Source organism: Anopheles coluzzii, chromosome 2, assembly GCF_943734685.1.
Source record: "Anopheles coluzzii chromosome 2, AcolN3, whole genome shotgun sequence".
In the NCBI taxonomy this organism is placed as follows: Eukaryota; Metazoa; Arthropoda; class Insecta; order Diptera; family Culicidae; genus Anopheles; species Anopheles coluzzii.
This window is the reverse complement of record NC_064670.1, coordinates 93252952-93271634: the sequence shown is the minus strand read 5'-3', so window position 1 is coordinate 93271634 and position 18683 is coordinate 93252952. Positions and strand designations below refer to the sequence as shown.

The 18683-nt window shown below is 42.8% G+C and overlaps 1 protein-coding gene across 12 annotated transcripts in view; it reads left to right on the top strand.

Annotated features, from left to right (window-relative positions):
* Positions 1-18683, top strand: part of LOC120960996 (uncharacterized protein DDB_G0283357) — an 80377-nt gene that overhangs the window by 45811 nt on the left and 15883 nt on the right. For all 12 annotated transcript variants that reach the window (XR_005752685.2, XM_040384514.2, XM_049607608.1 and 9 more), the window contains exons 3-6: positions 7569-7630; positions 9892-9965; positions 17585-18039; positions 18132-18380. Coding sequence is in view for 11 of the 12 variants with exons in the window: in XM_040384514.2 (XP_040240448.2) it covers positions 7569-7630; positions 9892-9965; positions 17585-18039; positions 18132-18380 (840 nt within the window). In the remaining variant the exon portion in view is untranslated. The remainder of the gene's footprint in view (positions 1-7568; positions 7631-9891; positions 9966-17584; positions 18040-18131; positions 18381-18683) is intronic.

The window sequence follows — 18683 nt, the reverse complement described above, 5'->3', positions numbered from 1 at the left end:
ACTAGCCGTCAGCCGGGTGCGAAAAGGTGATAGACACCCGGGCAGTATACGGAAGGTGTCCGTTTAATGAGACGCCAAGGTGATGTTTTGGTTGGTGTGTCTACTTTTGGTTCTTTGTCGCCAACAACGGCGACGCAAAAAAACTGGAGCAACTGAAGCGAAAAGAGGTGGGGAGAGTGTTGTGCAAAGTGAAGCAATCGAATGCAAGAACCAAACGAAACAGGCAACGTCCACAGCCAGTTGCTAAACTTCCGACGCAAATATTGACGCAATTTATCTTAGACACATCGTCGTCTTGTGTATGTGTGTCTGTGAGGTTCTCGATGCGGTTACTAACTACACTTTGCGCATTTGTATCGTTTCTTCTGTTTCTTCTTTTTCTGTTTCATCATCTTCTTCTAATGTTTATCTCATCGTGCAGTGCAAACATTTGCGCAATGGCAGACAAACACAAGACACTCGATTTGCCCGAATCGGTAGCCTCTTAAACGTCTCCCGTAAAGTCTGCCGGATTATTCAAGGTGTTCTTTGTTGGTGTTGTTGGTCAGTGCGAGGAGGCTTATGTGTACACATCACTTTTTTATAATGATTATCGCCTTAATTGTCCGGGGCCTCGATAAAAGGCGCCTTGGTGGGGTAGAATTTGCTAAACAAGTGCATTCCTCCAGCGTCGCGCCCTACTTCGTTGTAGAAGTGCGTGAGAATTCGTTCGGTAAAGATTGTTTGTTGTTGTGCGCTGGCTTACAGTTGTGGATTTAAAAACGAGCACGAGCTTTAGAGCTTTGGAGATTAAGGCGATGTTCTTTTGTATTTATAGGGTATGAGGGTACATGTTAATTTCGCTATCAAGATCATGTGGGATTGGGTGTGTAAGGCATCGTAGTATCGTACGTTTGTTTGGCTGGGCGTACCGATGCCGAACTGTTCTACTTTTACATCACAACATTACGTCACACACGTTCCTTTGTTGAGATGTAGAACGATCTTTTCTCGATGCAACATGTTTACAACATTTTTTAACAACTGTTTCTCCAACTCGATTGAATCGATGAGATCGTCAGAAATGTGATGAAATGGTGATTTTATTTCATGCTCTTTGGAAAAACAGTGCACTCTTAGAATGAATACTGTTCAAAGTAGTGGTGTGAGCTTGGAATCGGACCTACCCGATTGCGTGTTTGGAATTAATTCTAGAGCCGATTTTGATGCTGGAATCGATTCCGTTTCTGGAGCCGATTTCGGAGTCGATTGCGGAGCTGATTGCGAAGCCGATTGCGGAGTTGACTCCGAATCCGGAATCAGAATCGGCTCCGAAATCGGAATCGAGCTGGGAATTGTAATTTGCTCCGAAAAGGGAATCAGAATTGAAATTGAAATAATAAGTTTCAGAAGCGAAATCATTTCGAGAATCTTCCTGAGAATGGATCGCAAGTACATTTGGATTCTTTGTGGCTGTCAGTAAATAGCATCATTGGACCCAAATGGCTTTTATTTTGGAGAAGCCGAATTTGAAGTTGATTCTGATTTCAGACATAATTCCGATTCCGGAGCCGATTTCGATTTCGGAACCGATTCCGATTCCGAAACCAATTCTGATTCCGGAGCCGATTCCGTAGCCGATTCCGGAGCTGATTCGGGAACCAAATCCGAATTCTGGCCGGAATCGATTCCAGCAAACTTTGGAGCTAGCTGGAATCGATTCCGACGATAACTTAGTGAAATATCCATTAAAATTTGATACAATTTTTGTTTCAGTCGGGATCATCAACCATTTTTTAACGCAATGGTAGTTTTATCTAAAATATAGATACAAATTCTTAAAATATGAACTTTCCATCGGCTGTGTTTCCATATTTGTATCCATATGAATATTTAATATTTAACACCCTTCCCAAAGCTGATTTTCACTTGTCAAGTCTTCTCTTCCGTTTTCTTCCTTTTTCGCCATTTTATTGGACAGGTTTGTTGCTGGCTTTCAGCACATAGTTCAGCACACAGAAATGTCAAATGTTTAATTCAGTTTCACTTGTCGCTCGAAACTCGGTCTAAGCCTATCTGCTGCCCTACTACACCTGTTCGCAACATCCGGCTAGTCCGGCTGGTTACGTTTTATTATACACGCCACCACACAAACAATACAAAGCAAATTTTTATTGCACGCAAAACTGACTCACGCTCATCGTTCGCTCGACTTCTTATCATTGTGACTCTTGGGAACTTGTTTTTGATTGTGTTGTTTTTTTTGTGTTTATTGAAACTTTCTAGTGGAAACGTAATTTTATGATGCTTAACTTCTTTTGTACGTATGCAAACTATTTATAGTACTTTTATGTTAATTTAGATTTTTAGGTCGGTTGAAGCTAGTTTTTTCTTGTCATTTTTCTCTTTTGTTTTGTGTGTGCTTGTGTTGGAGTAATTGTGGTTTTGGTTAGTTTAACTTATCATTTTAATTTATTAACTGTTTTCTTTTTAAATCCCTTCAATACTTCGCTTATATTCTCGAATTTTCTTTATGATGCATTTATGATTTCAACGTAAAAAAGTATCATTTCGTGTAGCATTTTTCTTTTCCTATTCAAACACCTCTTGGTGGTTTTTTCTTAACAACTCTTCTGCTTATTCATTGCGTGTAAATTATGCATACCGCTTACACGCGGACATCACACACGCACATTGCCCGAAGGCTGGCTTGTGCACATCCTGTCGCCCGTTTGCCGCCTCGGATGGCATAACGCACGCAACAAACCCCTCATATGCACCGGTGGTGGACCCACCCGCTCGAAACCACCTTTATTTACTCCCGTTTTCAGCTGGCTAGAAAGGTGTCAATGACATTCCCGGCTCCGGCTAGCCCAAACTGTGTGCAACTCCCTCTCCCCAGCCCCCTTGTGCTCGCTCCGTGGTCCGGCCCTATATTTGAGCAGCTTTTCCGTCCTTTCCTGCGCTCGCCGTGGCTTCTTTCGTCTCCATTTCTGCCTGCTGTCCCCGTACTGCTGCTATGCTATTATGCTGCTGCACTATATGCAGGTTCTGTTTGTTTATCAGACCGTTCATAAAGTGTAAGCTAAGCGGTGGGGGAGGGAGAGAGAGAGAGATGGGGAAAATGTCGGATACCATGAAATGAGGAAAAGAAAATAAATGATAAAAATGTGTAACTTATGAATAGAGGAGGGCTGGGATGGGCGATAGATGAGCGAAGAAAGACCGAATGCAGAGTGTTGTGCTGCCAGCGCTCGATCGGAAAGAAGCATCACGCTCCGTTTCCGGCCAATGATCACGCGTTTGAGGAAAGAAATATGTTTCTTCTTGCGCATTTCTTGCCCTGCCTGCAAGGGGCTATGTACGAGGCCAAATTGTGCAAACGTTCGGTACGATAAAGATTGTATAATGAAAATGCAAATTTGGTGGAAATAAAGGCTTGGATAATGAATAAATCATCGGTACTGGCCCGGTACCGGCGAGTGTGGAAAACAATTACACCATATCGCACTTTCTTGTGTGTGGTTCGGGAAAAACATTACTTTTTTTTTTATTTTTCTCTTGTTGGTTGTCGAAAGTTTCCTTGTAATTTCCAAAAATTTGTTAATAGCTGTCCATTTCGTCATTATTACTAACAATTTATGAAAATTTGAATGACTTTTCAACGATCGTTTGTAGCAATAAATCCAAACGTTAAGATAGGAACTAGTTTATCTGCCACATTCCATAATTTATCTGGTGTTCCTCAAGGGAGTATATTAGGACCTTTACTATTTATTATATTTATTAACGATGTCGTGTTTGCTACTCCTCATGTTAAATTGTTATTATATGCTGACGATCTAAAAATGTTCCTACCTGTTAAATATTCTGACGACTGTGAAATGTTACAAGACTCGTTAAACTATTTTTCTGCATGGTGTTTTAATAATGAAATGTTACTTAATGTTAGCAAATGTAGTTGTATAACATTCTCAAAGAAAAAAAATCCTATTATTTATAACTACAAAATCAATGAAGACAGCGTTCCACGTTTTTCTCAGGTTCGGGACTTAGGAGTTATTTTAGACAGTAAGCTTAGTTTATCTAGCCATTATCAAACTATCGTCACTAAAGCTCTTAAACTGTTAGGATTTGTCTTACGTGTCTCGGCCGACTTTAAAGATCCTTTCAGTTTAAAAACATTATACTGTTCTTTAGTCCGTCCCATCCTGGAATTTGCCAGTGTAGTTTGGTGTCCCCATCAAATCACATACATAGATAAAATTGAAAAAAATCAGAAAAAAATCACACGTGTTATGTTTCATCGTCTTCCCTGGTCAAACCAAATTCCACGTCCTTCGTATAATGTTCGGTGTTTACTATTTGGCTTAGAGACTTTACAGCATAGGAGAACTACGGCTCAGATAACTTTTATGCATAAATTATTAATTGGAGATTTTGATGCACCTGACATTTTAAATTTTATTTGCTTTTCTTCTCCCTCTAGAGGTCTTAGAAGTAGAGAGCTACTAAGAAGCCCTTTTAGATCGACTGGTTTTGGTACCAATGATCCACTGCTCAAAATGATTGATGTGTATAATAGGTTAGGGTTATCAGCAGATTTCAATCAATCAGTTAGTCAGCTGCGTCAGCATATTCAAGTTAGTTCTAGGGCCATACTTTAAAAAAAAAAAAAAAAAAAAAATTTAAACTTGTACTCTGTAAGCATTAAGTTATTTAGGCAAACTGCCCGATAACTTTGATTTAAATAAATAAAAAAAAATAAAAAAATACACAAATCTCTTTGAGTTTGACATTTTCAAGCTATTTTCACATTAATGGTGTAATTTGAGCAATCGAAAATTATAGGCAAATGCGGTTGGTTTTCCATTTGCGCCCTTTAATTAACGTGCATTTTGATAATAGTTTTCATCCTTTCAAATGTAACATTTCTACTCAATCTTGCTTTTTCAGGTCGTTGAACCTTTCTCCTAACAATCATTTCTTCAAAAATATCTCAAACTAAACATCTCCTTACCTGTATCATTACCGAAAGGGGAGGTTCTTCCCTTTTGCTTGCTCGCTTGATTTTCTCAAAATCTAATTATTATGAAAATCGTTTGCAATCGCGCATATCGCACCAGTCAAAACACACACACACACACAAATGTCTACTTATGAATGCATTTCCTCCCGAGCAGAGTCGTCGCCTAGCGAAAGGTCTCGTCAGTCTGCATTTCCGCTTCTCCTCCATCCCATTATAGCCTGTTCGAAATTGGACAATTTCTCACTTCACTTTCCCGAACTCTAGCCGAACCTCTCTGCCATGCCTCTATTTAACTTTTGATCGTCGGGTCTTACCGGGTCTGCCGGTGGTGAGGCGGTGTGTTATGCAAGCACGGGGGGGGGGGGGGGAGGCTTAGGTCAAATCTCCTGCCAGCCCTAACAACAGCCCAGTTTGTTTACACTATCGCTGGACGCGTTTTCTGTTTTGTAGTTTTCAGCCTGAACTCACATGCCCGTTGCTCTATTTGTCGAGCTGCCTGCAGATGATGGTGGACGTTGTTCGTTTGGTGGGATGCGGAGGATGACTTTAAAGCTATTTAAGCAATGTTTTCGTTGGAGCATATCTCTCAACTCGTCGTCGTTCCCCACGGCTATTGTTTAGCTTTTTCACGTCAAGCGTGAACGTGTTTCGCGTCTTCGCGTTGGCCATCGTTAGCCATTGGGGCGGGAGGGAAGAAAAGCCCTTACTAAGTTCGACAACAAAACGCCGAACGCCACAATGTGTACCAGTTTACTACTTGCCCTTCCTCACCGATTCGTCTGTTGAGCCGCTTTTCGCAGGAAGAGGGTAATTATTTCATTCTTTTTTTCCACTTCTTTTAATTCAATTTAATGCCTCTTCATGGACGTTATGAAATCGAGCATTATTTCCCCCTTTTTTTGTTTTATTCATTTTGTATCTTCTTTACTCCCTCCGTGGAGCATTTTTCCCCGAATCTTTCCACGGCGTGTTTCACCTTTAAATTCCTTTAAGAAATATTTCCCTTTTCTGCTCTTCCCTTTTTTTGGCTGTTGTTGTCTTGTTCATTAAACGTCTCTATCTTATCCATCACTCTCCTTCAACCCCCGTTCATCATCAGATTTCATAACGCATCTTTTTGTAACATCATTATATTGCTGCGTAATCAAATTATTTTGAAGGAAGTGAGCGTTTTTCTTGTTCCAATTTTCGGTGCAATACTGATATTTTTTGTTGGGTTTGGTCGTTGGTTTGCCAAAAAGAAAGTGCGCTCGGTGAATTAGTTTTAAACAGTCAAATTATAGGCTTTTAATGTAATTTCCCTTCGGAATAAAACGTCTTCCCTTCCTTATTCAAAAGCAACACTCTCCCAAAACGCACTTTTTCACTTTTCATGCTAATACATCTAATTGTGAGCGCTTTTCATTCGGGATTACCACCTTCTCTTTCGGCCTGGGTTTAATGCTAATCCTTCACCCCTTTTTGTCGATTGGCAGCCACTGCCCACTCCACTCCATCGCGCATAATGCGCTCCATTTATGCTGTCTACATCATCCCCCGCCCCAGGTTTGTGGTGGTTGCATTCGATAGCGAATCGAAAATGTGTGGCGGCGGTGTGAGATGTGATGCTTGACACTTGATGAGATATCTCTCACTCACTTTGTGGGTTGCCGGCTGGCAGTGTGATCTGACATTTCAACAACGAGTTACTACGAACCTGGTCTGTCTCTTCTCCCGCTGATGGAGGAGCCAGTCCCTCTATTTGTGCCCAGACCCAGGCGAGCACCAGTGAAATAAGTCTTTTCATTCAAAGCGCACTCATTGATTGTGCTGCACAAAGGGGAAGCCTTCTTTTGGGAGGCTGCTGCGCGGGTGATGAATAACATTATTACCAGGCGCAGGGTGTGGGACGTTGCTCTGTGGATGTAGTGTACTGCCGGCGAGAAACCATCAATAGCGGCAGACGCGGCAGGGCAGTCAGATACATGGGCACCCAGACGCAGTTGTTCAACCTTTGCGCAATATCTCTGTCGTTCTCTATCTCTTTCTTTCTCTATGTGTGTATTGCTCCCTCGGTACCTTTTGCTTGGCACTCCGTAATAAAAATGCGCTTCTTTGTGCATTTACATGATGCGCCAATGCAACCTTATGCCGCTTATGAATTCATCATCATAAGTAGTTGTTGCTGTGTCTGTGTCAGTTTCTTCTTTTCTTCAGCAGGGAGGGAGGTTTGCACGAATTCAAAAGAACATTTGACGAGCGCAGAAAAAAGGAGCAATCTTTTGCTTTTAGTGTGCGCGTGCTCTAGCAAATGTGAGGCTGCAGTTAAAGTATTCAAATTTTTCCAGTAAGGGAAAGGCACACATGAATTCCTTCAAAAGAACTGGGTAGTAAAAGAGATTTGAAAATGTGCTAACAATAAACCTCACCAACTGATGTACCACATTTAGAAGGGGAAGTAACGTGTTACATTAGAGAAACGTTAGAAAAGTAAGAAAAGCGCTGTGCTCCGTCCCTTTTCCTAATGAAAATCTTCCACTTTTATTCATCGTATTGTTTGCATTATTTTCTTTTTTTTCAGAACTCAAGCCCCCTGTGGGAGGACTTCATTGCCAAAGCAACAAAGCTGCATGCATGTCTAAGGTACGTACACGAATTCCTGTTTGTTTTCGTTTTTGTAGTAAAAAAAAAATAAAGAGGAAGGAAATTAACTTTACCGTAGTACTTGAGCATTTATTTTGTCGATTTGAAATTGTTTCGCTAGCCTCGAAGAGCGGTACACAAAGAGTGGGGTAATAAATCATGCACACAACTAATTTGAACACAGCGTATGCCCACGGACGACGATCGCCCGTTTGATCGATAGCTTTCGACCAAAAACCGTTCGAGTGACGTGGTTTTTTATTCTTCTTTTTGGTAAAAAAAAACTCAAAAGTGAGGCACTACAACATTCTTACCGAATTTTCGCGCGCTGTGGCGCTCAATTTCCCCCAAAACCCTCCCTCTGGGGGAGCGTATTTATGTAACGGATTGTGTAACAGCAGCAGCAGCACGCCTTTTAATGAGCAGCGCCTGGCTGGAAAATCATAAGAAGCAGAACACACACACAGACTTTGTTGTTTCCTTGCTGTTGGTATACCGCTCTGCCAACTGATTAAGATAATGGATGGGGCACTACAGCGAGAGAAAGAGGGGGTGTGTAATATTTTGTATTTTTGTTTTGTTTTGTTTTGGGAGTTAATTGTCGAGAGAGTTGTTCCAACGACCCTCCCACCGACCCACACCGCCCGGTTAAGGCACTTCTCGCTGCGCGCCAGGCCACTGGGTCATTAATTTTGATGGGTTGATTTGGCTTTGTTTTTCGCCTATCGCTTAATGTAATTAAAATATTTGCTTTATGGGCGAAAAAACGAAATCGCTGACGGAGCTATTTTGTTCTTGTCTTGTTATTGTTTGTGAAATAATTGATATGATTGATTGGTTGGTTGGCCCCCGCCGTACACTGTGCATTTATGATATTTATTCTTCAATATTGTGTTATCGAAGCGTTGGTTATAATTTGAAATGTTTAATATCGCTAAATTTTAAATTATTTCATTTGCTCTGCTTTATTAATTTCATATCATTTCATTTATTTAATCCAATATCCGCCATCTAGGCTAAATAAAACATACTTAAAACTAATTAAACACTAACAAATAAACAAAATCATTCATGAAAAACTAAGCCTAACTAAACTAGGCTTGACCTTGCAAAACATGAAACAAAAAAAAAAAACACAGGAAGAGCGTAGGGACTATCATAAAATTAATGAAAAAAAGAGTAAATGAAAACCAAGAAGAAGAATTAAAGAGAATTAGAAGAAAAAATACGATTACGGAAAGAATTAAGAGAGGAGTCGAAATCAAAGAGATAGTAAAAGTGATTAACAAACCTTAAACAGGATAGAAGAGGATCATTGAAAGTATAAAGAGTATGACGTGTTTCAATTGACAGAGGATCACGTGGACGAAGAGAATGTGTCTTTCTTTCATTTATGTAACTTGTTGCCCCTTTTCTTGTTAAGTTTCAATTTATTTGGAAATTCTGCGCTTTTCATGTGTTTATTAGACACATAATCAATGTCATTGCTTCATTTATTTCAAATTTAAATTTATTTATTATCATTTTTTGCTGCTTTTATCGTTTTTCTCGATCGCCAACGATTTCGAAGAACCAATTGAAACTTTGCCAAATTCTCATGGCGTTCTCAGGAAAATAAATCTAAAGAACTACTATGGCCAAACCACCCCCTTTTCACCCCTACCCATCCGACTACCAATTATGACGCAAATAAAACGTATTGTTAACGACAATTTTGTGAAAAAAAAAGAGAACGTGTGCATGCCGATTGGATGGTCACCTCACCTCACCTTTTCAATTGCGTCTGCTTCGGGCGTGAAATAAAATTTAGCAAGCTTTTCTCTTCTCGGTCAAATTTTCCCACCCTATTGGGAGAAGGACGCATTACGGAGACCCGTCCGACAAGCCTCAGCAGTTGTTGTAGGAGGGAAGGGTACGGCCATTTTTCCCCGTTTTTCATTCACCGTAGCCAATTTTGCCAAACGAGTGGCCTACTTTACTATCGTTTCCATCGGGTGTGTGTGTGTGTGGGGGGGGTTCAGTTTTTCTTCTTTTTTCACCATGGTTTTTTTGTTGCTCCACCTAAAAGTGACGGTGTGTTTTCAAGGCGGTCATAAATTTAGCATAATTCAACTCCTGAAACAAAAAACTGTCTGCTGGTGGTGCTCTGCTCTCTGCGTTTTTGTGCATGCTCCGTGTGTTCTGTAGAGTGCATTTTGTTCCTTTTTTTTTGTTTGTTTCTCACTCACTCATCCTATATTTCTGTTTCATTTCAATTTCAGGGCTGCAATCCAAGCGTTGGCGGCCTACTTGGATGCATTCCAAAAAATCGCTGATGCCGCGACCAACTCTAGAGGTAAGCTTTGTGTGACCAGCGTGCGCGCCCGTGCACTCCCCAAACACCACGTGCTAGGTTCACGGACGGACGGACGAACGGACGCTTCGTGCAGTCGTGTTTGGCCTCCGGGATGAAAAATAGACAAAAATGGACAGTGCCACTACGTTTTCGAGTAGTTTGCTGGTGTCTCGCCGGCCGTGGTAAAATATTTATCGCACACAATAATGTGTTCGGTCTCGCCCGGTTAGTGATAATGGACGGCAGACGAAAGCCAGCCCACAAGAGGGGGAAGAGAGGACGTGGGGGGGGGGTCCGCTTATTATTGTTGTGTCCGGATTATTGTGGCATAAATATAAAACGCTTAATTGGTGGTCATCATACCACTTTGGTCACCACCACCAGCAATTAGGTCATGCAGGAAGCATAGCATTAGAATAAAATAATTTTTGCTGTGGGGGTTGCACTTTAGCACTAAAAAAATCCTGCCCAAAGCTAGAACCCCCGCTATGTGGGGCACGTTTTCAACAGAACAGAACGCTTTTTAATTAGATTTTCCTAAACGATGCAGATGTCAGTCAAATTTTATGTCCAAGTAAAATGCACATAAATCGTTTATGTTTGCTCATTCACACACACGAACACAGCTGTCGCTTATTGGGGGGACCGAATGTGTATTGCTTATTGGTATTTATTGCCCCACTAATTGGAACCTAATGTTATGGATTATGAAATTTGCAAAACGTGTGTCGCCTTTCCACCCCACCCCCCACCCGGAAAGGAAATGAATTTTCTCACATGTTTCAAAATGCGTATCGAAAATGTGACCTGCAACTGTTGGTGCTGCATTGCGGATCAATATATAGAAGGAGAGAGAGAAAGAGAGGACATGTGTTGTGTTTGCCCCGCTTTTGGCACACATAAATTGTACCGCCCCAAAACGTAAGCGGCGGGGCGAAGAATCAGTCCGGTCCCGGGAGTGTACAACTTTTACGACTTTCAAACTGTGACCGGGGGGGGGGGGGGGGGGGAGAACAGCCTCGGCACAGCAGCATAACAACCGACCAGGGGGAGCACACACAAAACAGGGAAGCAGCATAAATCTAGAGCAATTCTAATGCTCTAAACAGGGCACAAACACACACACAATCCAAGGCTTGTTGTTTATTTGTTCCGATCATTCTCTGGTATTAGTTTTCGGATCGTTTTTTTTTGTGTTCGTGCTAAGCCATTTTTGTTGTTTTTGCTACCAACCGACCATGTGTGTGTTCAGCTTTCACGCTGTTTCCACCCAGCTGACATGGGCTGTGTATGGTTAGGTTGCTACTACTGCTGGGGGTATTACTGCCACTCTACTACTGCTGCTGCCTCCGGTGTGTGGTGGCCGTTTGTCTGTGTCCGCCTGTGGTTGGCCAAAAAGCCAGTGGCCAGTCCGAAAACATTGGTTTGCGGGAACCGACCGGGGCTATTTTTAAACACCAACCGAGTCCCGAGCATCGGCGGAAAACATATGTTGCCTGTCGCAGCCTGGCAAGGGGCGCAGCTGACCCGGGGGGTGTCACAAGTTTTCTAGGGGATTGTTTTTTTTTTTCTACTTCTGGGTTGAGCGAGCAACAAAAAACAAGTGTTTTCCGTAAACCGAGTGTGTGTGTGTGTGTGTGTGTGTGTGTGTGTGTTGAACCGTCACAGAGAGGGCATGGTCAACTTCACTGTAAAACCATCACTTATCGATTCCAAAAATACATTAACTGGTGGGGGGGTTGATCGCTCTAAACAAAGTAAAGCTGTGTGTACCCAGAGTGACAGGGAAGTGAAGCTGCGCGTGGTTTTATTGATCCCCTCTTAGCCCTCGCAGGTGGAAAATACGTTAAAATGTCGCCGAATTAATGTTGCGATTCGTCAATCACTTTTGTTTGCAGTATCTCCTTCTGTTCTTGTTCACCTTCAACCTTCAATAGAGTTTAGACTAGCTGCATACTTGTTTTTGAATAGTCGCAATAGATTCTTGACTAGCATCCTCTATTTTTGATTACGTGCAATTGATTATTGACTAGGAGCAATTGATTTCAGCAGCTCCCTGCATAACAGCCTAAGAGCGGCGCGTTTATAACACCCGGTGTGACAGATCGACTTGAATAATAATCTGTGGATAATATTTAATTTCATCCATAATTTTGATTTCATGAATGCACAATGCAAATGAAAAGCACCTAACGGCTGAATTGAAATATGCAGTAGTGGAGCCATAGGCATAACCTAACCATTAGTTGGATTGAGCTATGTGTTCAGATTAGTGGTGGGAGCTCGGAATCGGACCGTGTTCGGATCCAATTCAGGAGCCGATTCCGATGCTGAAATCGATTCCGATGCTGAAATCGATTCCGATTCCGGAGCCGATTCCGGAGCCGATTCCGGAGTCGATTCCGGAGCCGATTCCGGAGTTGAATTCGGAGCCGATTCTGGAGTTGATTTCGAAGCCGATTTCAGAATCTATTCCGGGACCGGCTCCGTAATCGGTTCCAGGATCGGAATCGTCTCCAGAATCGATTCTAGGATCGGAATCGGCTCCGGAATCGATTTCAGGATCGGAATCGGCTCCGAAATCGGAATCAACCTGGGAATCGCAATTTGCTCCGGTAACGGAATCAGGCTTGACTCCAGAAATGAAGTTATCTCCGGAGTGAGAATCAGTTCTTAGAATTGAAATAAGAAGTGTAGACAGCGAAATAAGTCCGGGTATCTCCATGTGAATATAATATTTACAAGTAAATTTTGATTCTTTGCCTCTATCAACACGTAGGATCATTAGACCCAAACGCCTATTCCTATGAAGATGCCGTAACCGACTTCGTTTCGAAGTCAATTCTGATTTCGGAGTCAATTACGATATCGGAACCGATTTTGATTCCGGAGCCGATTCCGGAGCTGATTCCGATTCTGGAACCAATTCCAGAGCCGATTCCAGAACCAATTACGGAACTATTTCCGGAGCCGATTCCGGAGTCGATACCGAAAACTGATTGCGGACCTGTTATCCGGAATCGATTCCAGAAAACTTTGGAGCTAGCCGGTATCGATTTCGATGAATTCCTAGTCCGAGTTCCGACAATTGCTCCTAGTCAAAAGTCAATCGCTAACATTCTAAAATATAGGATGCTAGTTAAGAATCTATTGCAACGGTGCAAAAAAGTATGCTGCTAGTCTAAATTCAATTGAAACCCTCTGTAATATTGAAACTATTTAAAAAAAATGTTCTAATATTTACAGACTTTAACGAGACACACTAGACAATTGCCATAAGGTTTGTGAGTCTCTTGGGAATGGTTGTCAGTAGACCTCGTTTTTTTTTTGCTATGACAGTGGTGTTACATTGTGTCACAACAACGGCTCGATAAAATGTTTGCCAACTGTCACTGCTAATACGAAACACCCTGTGTGTAAGATCGCCGCGATCGCAATGTAGGAATGCTTTGGAAAGAAGTTTTGTGTAAACAGCAGTTACATGATCATGACCGAACAGTTATTTATCGTTTTCCGACTCAATTTCCTTTTCCATTCGTGTGACATAAATCGTTTGTGGGTTGAATTATCCACTAACCACCCCCCTTCAAAGGCACACACTGTGAGAGCGCTTCCATGTTGAGCAATTAGATCGTACATGGTCCGATAGAGATAAACCGTTGCGTGTGTAAAATATTTAAAATCGCTTCCAACACTGGCACAACAACGTAGAAAAACAAAAGACCGACAGACCCACATAAAACACAACTCCCGAACCTTAAATTAGTGCTTACCGAAGGATGAATGCTCCCGTTTTTACAGCGTGTGGCGAAAATACGATACACCATGGGTCCATGCTTCCTTCTGGCGCAGTAGCTCCATTTCGTCGGTTTTATACACTGGCCCCATGCGTGCGTGCACACGAGAGCTCTTCTTGCTATCTGGCCCAGACCTAATAATCATCCACCAACGGGCGGCCATTTCCATACAATACCCCGTACCAGTTTATTTACGTGAAAATACGAGCGCAAAACATATCGCGGTTTTTTTCCGAGGTGTAAAACCCAAACACAAACAATTTTTTTTTGCGCCTGTTTGGCGTTCGTGGTGGCGGCACACACGCGGGTGTAGTAAATAAGTGAGCAAGCTCTCTGTTAGTCGGCAGCAGCACACCACCAGTCAATATTGGGTGTGCAAAGTGGGCAAAAGTGCTTGAAAACTGCACTCAGCGGAAGGGCTTAGAAGTGGCCGTGTGTGTGGCTGTTGTGGCGCCTTTTTTAAGCAGCCGGTTAATAATGTGTGCACACTTGGCTCACACGGAGGAAAACAAGCAAACCGATCAATCAATTGACCGGCTGCTTATTGCCCTCGCTACTACCCTCTCCCTTCACTTGGACGCTATGACCGACTGACTGACTGACTGTCGATGATCGGTTGCAGTTTAGCAGTAAAGTGATGACCGTTCATTTACCCATTCGCCTTTTTTTTGCCGCTTGTTTGTGCTTAATCATGTTTCGTGTGATACTCTTATTGCTGTGTTGCAAGTAGAAAGTCCATTCCAACGGCCGACCAACGGTTGCCCATAGTGAACGCGGGCGCCCGTTTTTAACACAACAATACCCACGATGGCATCTTCCCGCGGGTAACAAAACACGAACTTTTGCTGCAAACTGCTGCTTTATTTCGAGTTTTATATTTTTACGAGCTTTGCGCGTTTGCCCAGTGAAGCAAAGAAGGTTAATTATTGAAGCACCGTGGCAAGAGTAGTAGTAATTGTTGTTGTTGTTGTAGCATTACTTTAACGGCGCCTTGTGTGTCATGTTGGACTAAGGAGAATCGGCACACGCAATCCTGGGGTTTTTGTTTTATTTAAGCATAAGCGATGCCGGCAACAAAATTTAAACCGAAACTGCGCCACAATTTAAACTGGTGCAGAGCCATAAACGTGGGTTTTACGATGAGCTTTTACGCTGGTAGCTAAATTATTGATCAGATCAGTTGCACAGCAAATGTGAGCAAGGGGCTCACTTTCAAAAGTTTTGTGGATTTCGTTGTGTTTTTTTTTTCATTAAACGAGCTTTTTGTGGACGACTTTCATTTGATTTGGTCTTGGCCAGACAAGCGAACTTGTACGAGCTTTCATCGAGAAATTGAAAACACAATCAACTAATCTGCATAATAATGTGGGAGCGATAAAGTGCTACTTCAGGTGACACCAGACCAACCCCTCTTGCATGGACACATACACACACTCAAACGTGAATGTAATCCAATTTTTGGTGCTGTTTGAAAGGAAATGAGAGATACTAAAATACAGGGTTTACCGAGACGTTTTACTGCATATTTTGACTCGAGCCTTCCGTTTTGTGTTTAGTGTTTAGTGTTTATTAATCGATGGACTATAACATTTATATGTTGTTATGGTTGGACGCATTTCGAACACTTAAACGTGAAGTCAGTTCTGTTATCATCGTCATTCCAGGCTCGTAGAGATCATCTGCTGAATTTAGTAAATTAAAATACAATGCTAGCGTATTCCAGCATAGATCTGATAAGTGCGCACTACAGTGTCATAACACATAGGATCACGAAGCTCACGCGTCATGTTTATGACCAAACCATGTAGCCGTTTGCCTGGTCTTGGTCTATCTGCTCCTCGAAGGAGAGTTTAGCATCTAGGAGGACTTCTAGATCCTTGACTCAGTACACTCTTTCGAAGTTCTGACCGTCAAGCGTATAATTAAACAGCGCTGGAGCTCTTAACCGGCTGATTGAGATTATGGTGCATTTATCGATGCAGACGCTTAGTGCTTTACACCTGCACCAGGATACAAACTCAGTCAGGGTGGCTTGTAGTCGAAGATGGTCTTCTGGCTCACGGATTTGACGACAGATTTCAGCATCATCTGCGTAGAGTAAGCAACTATTATCCGGGAGTACCATGCACTAGACATTTGTGTAAAACAGGAACAATAGAGGCCCTAGGTTGTGGTCCGGGGGTACGCCGGAAGAAGCGCCGATAGATCTAGATATGTGGGAGCCAAATCTAATCTGCATATGATTGATCACATAAACACGATTTCATCCACTTTACCATAGGCGGTGGTAATCCGAGTATATCAAGTTTTGTTTAGTTTGAATATAAATATTCACTTGTGAACCTGAAGTTCTGATGACTTGTAGTTTTTCTTCAGTGTAAAACGCTCATATATGGTCGTTTGGTTTGTTGTGATTTTGACCACAAAGATCCGTTTTTTTCTTTCTTTTGGATTAATAATATGACAAAGGATTGTACAAACATAACCTCAATATGGAATACGATTTGGAGTGGTACAAATAATTCATTGAACCAAGATTTTTTCGGCTCCTATGCACGACGTTTGAATACACGTTTGAATTATAATCCAAACCTATAGATCGTTAAAAATCTTAACTGTTTCTCTTTCAATATTTGACAACATGTTTTAATGTATTCTATAATAAAAATGAAAAAATAAGGCAAATCAGCACCAAATCGGAATTGTTAAAAATCTCATTAGACAAGAAGAGACTTTTTTTGCACGAATTTTTATATGCCGAGTTGTAAACATATCTTTCACGAAAGAAAAAAAAATGCAGCGAACATAGTAAAAAGGTTCGGTAAACCCTGCAAACTTTATTCAATTCGAAAAAAGCGAAGTCTCGAACTCAAATTTTAATCAACGCGCAGGAAACGATATTCCCAAAAGCCCGTTCAGTCAGTCGCAACACACCCGAGAGTAGGTCAACAGACTTTGTCGACCATTTTGGCCGTAATCTTCAATCTCCGATCAATTCATGTGCAAATGAGTAGGGGGCCACCCGATGACGCTGACCAATAATAATTAACACGCTCTAGCCAGCCTGCACCACTGTGAGGTGAAACCGGAAGGGACGAGCATTGAAATTTGTCAACAAACTGCTTGCTGCGCTCCTTATCATCTCTCACCCATACACACACACAGGGAGCAGAAAGATGTCTCGCGTGTGTTTGAAATAGGAAGAAAAAAATCTCAACAATTCCAAGCAATCAACAAAACCAGCTCCCGATTCCGTTAGCTTTATGACGCCACTGGAATTGGAAGTGCAGTCCAAACTGCACCGATTAGACGTGGCTGACTTTTGATAAGGCAAAAGTAAACTCTTGTGCACGTGGGGGATGGTGGCGAATGGCGAAGAGGCTTCAACTGCAACTGCACATTGTACTGTACGGGAAGATCCAATCGAGTAGTAGTAATGCATTAGAAGAAGAATTTTGGACAGGGAGGAAATCCGTCCCAATTGATTGAGTGTTCGAATGGCAGCATTAACGTGGGACGTGTTCCACCGACGAGTGGTAATTATCACGTACTAATTTGACGACGACGACGCTCTTGCTTCTCGCCCCCCAAAAATGGAGTAGACCGGTTCTGGTTGACGGTTCTGTGTGTTTATCGTTTGACCGGCGTGGTGGAGGACTACATAATCGTGTTCGATTTTATGTTCAGAACGCTCAGTTAAGGTGTCTAGCACGAACGCGACGATACCACCCAACATTCTTGCCAAACCCTTTGCATATACAATGTACTCACGCCTCCTAACATTTATTGTTTCCTCCTCTCTTTTTCCTTCCCTCCCCTTAGGAGCCACCAAAGAAATTGGAACGGCACTAACGCGCGTCTGCCTGCGGCACAAGGCGGTCGAGAGCCGCATGAAAACGTTCACCACCGCGATCATGGACTGTCTGGTGGTGCCTCTGCAGGAAAAGCTGGAAGACTGGAAGAAGCAGGTGACGGTGATCGATAAAGACCATGCCAAAGAATACAAGCGGTGCCGGGCGGAGCTGAAGAAGCGCTCGAGCGACACGCTGCGGCTGCAGAAGAAGGCCAAGAAGGGTGCCGCCGACAATCTGCACGTGCTGGTCGAATCCTCCATGCAGGACGTGACGATGCGCCGCTGCGAGCTGGAGGAGGTCGAGCGAAAGTCGCTGCGGGCGATCATGGTCGAGGAGCGGACGCGGTACTGCACCTTCGTCAACATGCTGCAGCCGGTGGTGCACGAGGAGTGCGAGGTGATGTCCGAGCTCGGTCACTTGCAGGTAAGAGCAGGGCCGCCGGAAGAGTGGCTCCCTTTCACCGTGGGCACGATTCTAATCGGATGCTCTCTGTCGTTGTCCCTTTTTGTGTATAGGAAGCCATGCAGCTGATAGCGATCGTCACGAAGGATCCCGCCCAACTGCCGCAAGCATCGGAGGAGCTGATTCTCGAGTCGAAGGCAAACATTAGCCTCTATCCCGACTCGCCCGGTGGCTCCAACTCGCAGGGCGGCTGCTCGAACTCGCTCGGCTCGCGCAAGAGCTCCGTCTGCTCGATCAGCTCGATCAACAGTAGCAGCAGTGGATCGCCGGGCCATCACCAGTTCCAGCGATCGTTATCACAGGTTAGCGCAACAGATCGGCTAAAGTCTATGCTAAAATTTGCTAACTCGTGTGTGATTTTACATCCGTGTTGTTGTGTAGCTAAAAAGGCTAGAAAGAGCTGTGAATAAACGTTGGCAAACGCGCTGCTTTCTTTTTGCATGATTTATTCAGAGTAGAGTGCAGCGAGAATCACCATCGTGAGGTTTCGTTTTCTATGGAGCAGATGAAGTTAAATTTACTTGCTAGAACTGGATGTAAAATATAATTTAGTTATTTCCATTAGTTTGATACTCTCACAAATTATTCCTATGTCAATGTTCGAA